Genomic DNA, 7,956 nt, shown 5'->3' on the forward strand with positions numbered 1-7,956 from the left:
TAAAGCAGCAAAGGCGAATTACATTTATGACTTTATCAGATATAATTTACCGATTCTAAAATGTAGAAGGTAGACCATACACCCAAGCAGCATATGCAGTATGTTTACCAACAAAGACCACAAGACAAACCTCCAAACATTTTAGAGGAACAGGTACGAGTATCAAGCACAGAACTTCTTAGCATTGACTACCAAGAAGTTAGCAAAAGACACAAAGGAGTAAAATAAACCAAAAGATTTAACGCGGCCTCCATGTCCATCATTTACCTATACAAATCTTGTTAAGCATGCCAAAACTAAGCATATAGAACTAGTTTCATGACAACTCACGCCTATAATCACAGCTGAAGCAGAGGTAACGCCATTACAACCCCAAAGATGGAGAAGAGTAATAGCATCATCCACGTTGGAAATGGTCGCTTCCTATTTTTCCTCACATCTTTCCCATCTACCATTTTCACGTCTTCTCCAGCGGAATCTAAACTCCTTTCCAAAACAGGTCTTGAACTTTTGACATGAGACATTTCTGATGACACCTGCTCAGATGCAACTTGCTCAGAAAGCAGCTGCTGGTTGTACTTCTCCACATACTCGGGGAACATTTTCCTGAATGTTGCACTGTATGGAAAATTGTCAAGACAACGGGAATCAATTGTGAAACACAGAGAGACCTTGCTCACTTCCATCATAAATAGCAGGTGTGATATACTTACTTCTTACAATTGAAAGAAAGGGAAGATTTTGCTAGACGCTGCTTCTCAGCAGTAGTGGTGGTAACACTGCCAGTGGTTGGACTGGTATCCATCTGCAAAAAAAGTCCATCAGATATCTCAAAAAAACACTGCATGCATACATGATGAAGTATCAAATGCATACAATTAAAATTGCACGGGGTATTAAATGGATTCTGTTTACATTGGGGACCAACCACAAAGTAGTTGAAAAAGCATATTAGCTTTCAATTTGCTATTATCCTTAGCGATCATTTGAGCTTTGGGTCAGTAGCAGACCACATCAAAGGTGAGGGACACAGGTTTAACCCCCCCCGCCCCCCCATCCCCGCCACCACCAACCCACAGAAAATCCCAAAAAAAGGTTGTACAAGTAATCTTTGGAAAACAGAATAGCTTTACAAGAAACTAGAGTTTAATTAGAATATGAAGAAACAGAAACATACCATGAATGAAAGAAGCCCTGTAAGTATGCTGCATTCATAAATGGACACATTAGTATAAAACTATAAAGTAAATATCTACATCTAATGCTAATCTCAGATACCAATCCCTTGTGCAAAAAAGGCAACCACATTTCAAAGGTTGAAGTACAAATAAGAAACACAAAACAGAAAAGCACGTATAAAAACTTCATAACTTCAACATTCTCACCTTGATACAGACCACATAGGATTCCAAGTTTCTGGATGAACTGTAAAAGCAACAAAACCCACAGAAATATTAAATTTTGATTATATACGGTAAATAATGGTACTAATTGATTTGTGCTCCAACAATTTAAAGAACTTACAATCACTCATAGACAAACAGATTTTTTTCTGTGTCATGAACCGTCCATTGGGCGTAGTCATGCTGCATTATAGAAAGCACAAACTTGATCACCGTTATAAAAGATCAGATAATTGAAAATTGGGATGAACAAGCATACTGCAGCAAGAAGGATAACCTGATTCCAGGAGGTTTGTATGGATATTCAGGGGGAAATTTGATTTTTCCATAGTAATATCCACCTAAATATGGAGCCAAAAAACTATGATTGAGGGAAATACATAAAATTGGGACGTTTTGAAAAGAACATAACACATTAGGACTAAAAAAAATAAAATGCCAATGCTAAACCTGAAAAAGGTGTTCCTTCGCTTCCCTCCAAGACATAATCTGAGACATGAACACAATAAGAATTAAGTTGCTGACATTACAATATATTATTTTCCTTTCTTGCTGACAATATACAATATAGTGGTATTAAGGAGGATAGGCCTCAAAGCAATGTAAGGTTGCTGTCTTGTGACCCATAGGTCACAGGTTCAACAACAATGAAACACATCAAATATTCAATATAATTTTCTTTTACGGATATTAGAGACCAACATAAAATAAAATGAGAAATGCAACAGTGTGAAACAAACTTACGCCACTCAAGAATATCACTCGGAGAAGGACGAGCCACGACATTGGAGACTGGCTCCTGCAAATACAATGTTAAAATTAGCATTATCCAGTTGACATATTATTTAAATACCATCACTGTAGTTTGTCCGCTAACCCATCATGCAAAAATTAATAAGAAATTACAGACACAAAGGGAAATAAAAATATTGAGGATTGTGCTCCTTGTCTCTCATGCTAAATGCTTTATCAGCCACAACATCAAATTACCAAGTCAAAACACTTGCACGAATACAAAGAAAAATAGAGAGGAAGAGGAGAACCAGTTAGATCACACACAGAACAAGCATTACTGTATGGCTGTACTAACGGAATCACTAAACACAGGAACTGTGAGTAAAAAAATAGTGAAGCAATTAGAAAAACAAAAGATGTTGTCCTTACTTTACAAAGGGCTCTATATTCCTTCTGAAGGCGCTTGATGCAGGATTTCTCCGCCATCCAACTAATTCAGAACAGTATCAAGAACAATACCTACACTATACTCCGAATCTTTATTCTCAAATGTAATTTCTGTTTCCTGCTAAGAATTCATCAAGAACATGCCTATCAATAAATTGAACATAGAACAAAGATAACGACAATAAGCAACCTCTGTAAAATAGTAGAGTAGAAAACAAAAAACAGTACCATACTACCATACTGAAAGAAAAAAGTTCTATGTAAAATATAAAAGTGGTGTAGATACACATGCACGCAGATATATACAATGTAAAATGTTCTCCATTTTATTTTTAGGATCAAGAACTGAGAAATAATGGGGCATAGATCAGGGGATAAGCTAAGTCAGAGATTTGAATCTCTTTTCATAATTGAATTCAACTTACTAAAATTTCCCTTCTCATTTGTAAACTGATTCAAGGTATTAGTTAGCTTTCTCTCTCAGGATTCCACATGATTGAGTTGCAATCAATGGATAAACTCTAGTACAAAAACAACACCAATTTAGTCAGAGCCACTGCCACATGTAAGTGTATCAATATAATTTTTTTAACAATATCAGAGCTCGTAAAGTTTGAGAATGTGTTGCGGTAAACCTAACTCCCCAGATGTTATAGGACCCTTAACTAGGAACTAGGACATCATAAGAGATAGAACACATAACAATCTCTAAAGGTTTGAGTTATTATGATTCATAAGGCTACACAGAACTAACATCACATCTATAAAAATCATAGAGCAATATGCACTGCTCTATACTTTAACGCTTGAATTTTATTGGATGTTATTAAAATTATACTACTACCAATTCCCCATGAATTTGTTCTTTAGGAGTAGATTTACATCCACATTTCTCCAGGCAGCTTAAAAGCAGAAAATTTGCTAATGTAACATTCCTGAAGCATAGCTTATCACAAAAAATAATATTCCTGAAGCATATATTGTAAACCATCCCAAACAACTATACATCTAAGCCAACTTGGGTTGGCACAACTGGCTACAGGTTCCAGATTCAGCTCTCATCTCCCCATAGGTCGAGGGTTCTAATCCCCCTTGTTCCATTAAAATCCCAGCTGGTGGGCAACCCTACTCAGGGAGATCCCCCGGCACTCCTACCCAGGAGTGGGCCAATACTTGCCTCATCAGCATGCCAATGGCGCTCTACCTGGTAGTCTAGCGGTGCTTTCTCTCCGTTCTACCATATTTGTAACCAAAAAAAGAAACTATACTAACTATAGACTACTTCAATAAATCCATGAACCAATTGTAAGTGTCTACATCCATAGACAAAATAACTCAAATTCATTCATTTGTTCGTCAAATTATACCTATCTATGAACAAACCCTGATTGGGCAAAGCCCTTTTTGCCCTAAACCACCATTTTATGTTCTTAATCACTCTCAGCAGTCAGCACAAATACAAACCTAAATAGTACAGAGGCCAGCTTCATGTTCTCTCCCTTGAAGTAATTCCACCACGACACCCCGATCCACACAAGAATCAAGGGAAACAAAAGGGGAAGGGGCGAGTAAATTGATGATTAGGGTGACACATTTCCCATTGTTTTTCACTACGAATTATGAGATCGAAAATGACCCATATAACAAGAATTACAAATTGCACAATTAAATTGTAAAAAATCAAAACTTGATCACACCACCGCCATTACAAGAACAAAAAAGAACACCCCAGATTCAGAAAATACATCGAATTATAATCTAGAACAAAATTAACCTAAAATAAAAACAAAAACAAACACGGATCAACGACATGCATGGATTTTGAAAAATTCCCCATGGCATAGGGGAATGAGAAGAGGGAGATTCACCTTAGATCCAATTTGCGTTTGTCCCCAATTTCATCCGCTGCAGAAAAATTGGTGGCAAAATCGGGTAATTGATTACCGCGTAAATTGATTTTCCCCCTTTTGGAAAGGAAGCAGCGAAGGGGAAAGGGTTCCGAAACGGCGGCGTTGAATCTCCGAAGAGAGAAAGAGAGAGTAGGAGTGAGTCTAGAGAATGAGAATGAGGACGTGAAGCTGAGGTTCCATTTTTGTATTATTGTTGTTATGTACACACACATCCCACTTTCGTTATCAAAGTGAAACCTGTTAATTTTTTGACTATTTTAGCCTTGATTGATTGTCACACGTCAAGACCCACCGTTGAGGGTATTTTGGTACTTCACTCGCTATTCTTATTTTTTGGGTTTCCCAAGGTATTTTTACCTTCGATAGCCCCGGGACTAATAGTGAGTCTCTTACCAAATGTTTTTCCATACGCATCGCTCATGGATCGAACCTTGTACTAGATGACTCGTTGCTCTTATAAGAACCAAATTAAATATCATTTTATTTTTGTCCCTGATGTATACCCCTTGTGCAATTTTGGTCCCTTTTGTTTAAAACGAGCAATTTTGGTCCACCAAAGATCTGGACGTGACAATTGGGTCCTTCTGTTAGTTGTTGTTCAATTCCTAACGGAATATTCTTTACTAGATTCTTTTTTACTAATTTCACCACCAGAAATGACACATTAGTAAATAAATAAAACAAAAAAAAAAACAAAGTAAATAAAGCAAATTAATTAAAAACTAAAATTAAATCACATTGAACCCTAATCCCAAATATCTAACATCTCAGTTCAGAACCTCCAGCCCACAACCACCGTTGCTCCTAACTCCCCTAAATTCTTCTCAATCCAACAACCAACGCATCAAGCCGATCCTGACATGGCCTCTTTTCCTCCGCCTTTGAGCATGTTCATCTTCCTCCTCTTCATCTTCACACACGAAGAGAGAGAAAGCCAGATCAAGAGTGGATGAAGGTGAGTCTCCAGATCGAGGTTGTCTTTGGAGCGGTGGTGCGCCTCCAGAAAGAGAAAAAGCCAAATCCATGTTGTCTCTTGAACGGTGGTGCGTCTCCAGATCGAAGAGGGAGAAGGGGAAATGGTCGTGGAAGGGGAAGAGGCTTCGCCGCAGCCACCGCATGTCTTCCTCCACCGTCTCCATATCTCTTCTTCTTTTTCCCTCTCTCTTTGTGTCGATCTTGTTTCACTTAGCTTCGTCGATTGGGCATGGGGAGAAGCTTGGTGAACTGGGTAAGGCAGAGGTTTGTGGGGTGGGTTTCTGAGTAATATGTAGAGGTTTTGGGTGTTTTGGGGCAAGTGACGTTAAATTCTGGGTTAGATTTGTTGAATCTAACATGAAGATGAAGATGATGTTGTTATTTCTGGACTTTTTATTATTTTTTGGATTTGGGTGAAGGAAGGGGAAAAATTGATTTTTGTTTATGGAATTTCTATAGCCTTCTTGTTGATTCTGGATTTGTTGTTGCTTCTCAATTTTTTCCAGATTTTTGTTGTTGTTGTTGCTTGCAATTACTGCATTGTCCACACTTGAATTACAGTGTTTGTGAGAGGGGTTATCACTTATTGGAGGAAGCTCTTGCTGATCATCAGAACATATCAGATTTTGTTGTTGTTGATTCATCTGAGATGAAGGTGGAGGGTGATTAGGGATTAATGATTTAATTAGAATTAAAGTTAAATAAATTGTTTTTTTTTTAGAATTTTTATTAATTTTTAGTTTTATTATGTGGAGTCTTAGTGTAAAAATGTGTGAGCGCCACATCATTAATGAGCGCCACGTATGCAAATTATGTTTGAAATTGAACGGAAACTAACGAAAGGACCCAATTGTCACGTCCTAATCTTTGAGGTACTAAAATTGCTCCTTTTAAACAAAGGGGGCCAAAATTGCACAAGAGGTATAGATCAGGGACGAAAACTGCAATTAAGCCTTTATTTTTATAAGAATAAATTTGAAGTTTTTGGCATGTTTTTTAAGTGGTGATATGAGAACATGACGATTGATATTAGGGGTGCACACATATTGGATTGAATGAATTTAATTTATGACCAAAACAAAATTCGAACCATCGAAAATTGCTTGGGTTAGTTTGGATTAGATTTCACGTATTTTTAACTTCAAACCGATGAAGTTGGGGTTAGATCGATTCTGATGATCGGATCTCGATTAAAATAATATTAAATCTGGTATATGAGAAAAATTATTCAGAATATCAAAAAGCAGTCGATACATATCGTACATGACTTTGGTTCAACAACTCATATTAGTGAATATTTCCAGCAATAACAGTGGTGGAATGACAATGGGAAAGGAAGGAGGAATGTCCATGGCGAAACTTCTTTGTGGTTGGGGTTTAGGTGAAATTTCCCTAGAGGAATGTTGCAGGTGCTTTGCAAGGATGCAGTTGGATGGTCTAGCAGTCTAGTGGTTAGATGGATGATACGATTTGCAGAAATTGACGGTAAATGGAGATGATCTGCTCCCACATTACCTTTTTCAAATTCATCTTTTCAGGTTAATGGATTGGTTCAGACTTCATATTTCGTTTTCTTAAATCTAGAATCCGAACGGAACTCATTAGATTTTTTCCATTCGTTATTCAATCCAATCTGATTTTTTAGCTTTGGATCGGGTTGGGTTGATTGGATTGATGCAATCCTTGTGTACACCCCTAATTGATATGATGACAATTCCTATTAAACAAAGAACCCTAATTTTTAATATGAAAAACTAAACTTAAATAAAGAAGGAAACTAATGCATCATTTTCAAAAACAAAAGATACAATATATATGGCTTTTAAGAGAGTGAGATATCCCTACTGATGACACCATATAGCTAATAGGAACATTCTAGAAATAAAAGTTTAACAATAACAGAATTGAACAAAAATATAATTAAACTAGATAAATCTCTTCGACCATTTGAGTTTAAAACTAATTAATCTGTTTGAGTCTATCATGCATAGATGTTACTAGAAGTTCTATCGATAAACCATTTTTCTAATGGGTTGCGATGATTGCTACAATTATATCGGGTCCTACAAAATCTTAGACTGTAGTGTTTTTTCATTCAATTGGAAAGAAAGTAAAGTAGAAGTTAGTATGAGAGTAGATTGGTAGAAGGTTGGTGAAGGCATGTATGCAAAATATCTGAGTTAAGATTATTTTATGATATATGTATCCAACAATATAGACTATCAGCTAACTACTTGAGTGGTTTGAAAGTAGTAGCAGGACTCACACATTAATAATAAATGAGTATGAATCTCATGATCAGTGAATTTCTTACCAGGTTCTAGAAAATGATTCAACTATGAACTACCAACAAAATATCTCTCCAGCGACCTCTCTAGTTTTTATGTTATGTCAAGGGTGGGTAGGAAGACGGAAAATTGATTGTGACAGAGGAGAATCTTGATCACCGTCACGGATTATATGGAACTTGTTCACATACCCTGTGT

General features: G+C 36.8%; 1 protein-coding gene across 2 annotated transcripts; it reads right to left on the reverse strand.

Moving 5' to 3' along the window:
* LOC130746389 (ubiquitin-conjugating enzyme E2 34-like) lies at positions 1–4,693 on the reverse strand. Of its 2 annotated transcripts, none has more exons than XM_057599003.1 (10): positions 4,454–4,693; positions 2,568–2,703; positions 2,148–2,202; positions 1,854–1,892; positions 1,681–1,744; positions 1,525–1,586; positions 1,386–1,425; positions 1,178–1,205; positions 714–805; positions 1–618 (listed from the first exon to the last, which is right to left on the reverse strand). In XM_057599003.1, exons 2-10 carry the CDS (start codon positions 2,622–2,624, stop codon positions 339–341), a joined length of 717 nt encoding a protein of 238 aa, XP_057454986.1. In that variant the 5' UTR covers positions 2,625–2,703; positions 4,454–4,693; the 3' UTR covers positions 1–338. The 2 variants fall into 2 exon arrangements, with proteins under 2 accessions (XP_057454986.1, XP_057454985.1); XM_057599002.1 differs by having other exon boundaries at positions 2,568–2,706.
* Between the last annotated feature and the right edge of the window lie 3,263 nt (positions 4,694–7,956).

Source organism: Lotus japonicus, chromosome 3 (genome assembly GCF_012489685.1).
Source record: "Lotus japonicus ecotype B-129 chromosome 3, LjGifu_v1.2".
In the NCBI taxonomy this organism is placed as follows: domain Eukaryota; kingdom Viridiplantae; phylum Streptophyta; class Magnoliopsida; order Fabales; family Fabaceae; genus Lotus; species Lotus japonicus.

Bases quoted from the DNA above. Each gene is read 5' to 3' on its own strand.
- LOC130746389 (XM_057599003.1), bottom strand. From the start codon at position 2,624: ATGGCGGAGAAATCCTGCATCAAGCGCCTTCAGAAGGAATATAGAGCC. The intron at 1,893-2,147 runs GTAAGTTTGTTT...TTCATGTCTCAG, and splicing joins GAGTGATATTCTTGAGTGGC to ATTATGTCTTGGAGGGAAGC. The intron at 619-713 runs GTAAGTATATCA...TTTTCCATACAG, and splicing joins CTTTCTTTCAATTGTAAGAA to TGCAACATTCAGGAAAATGT.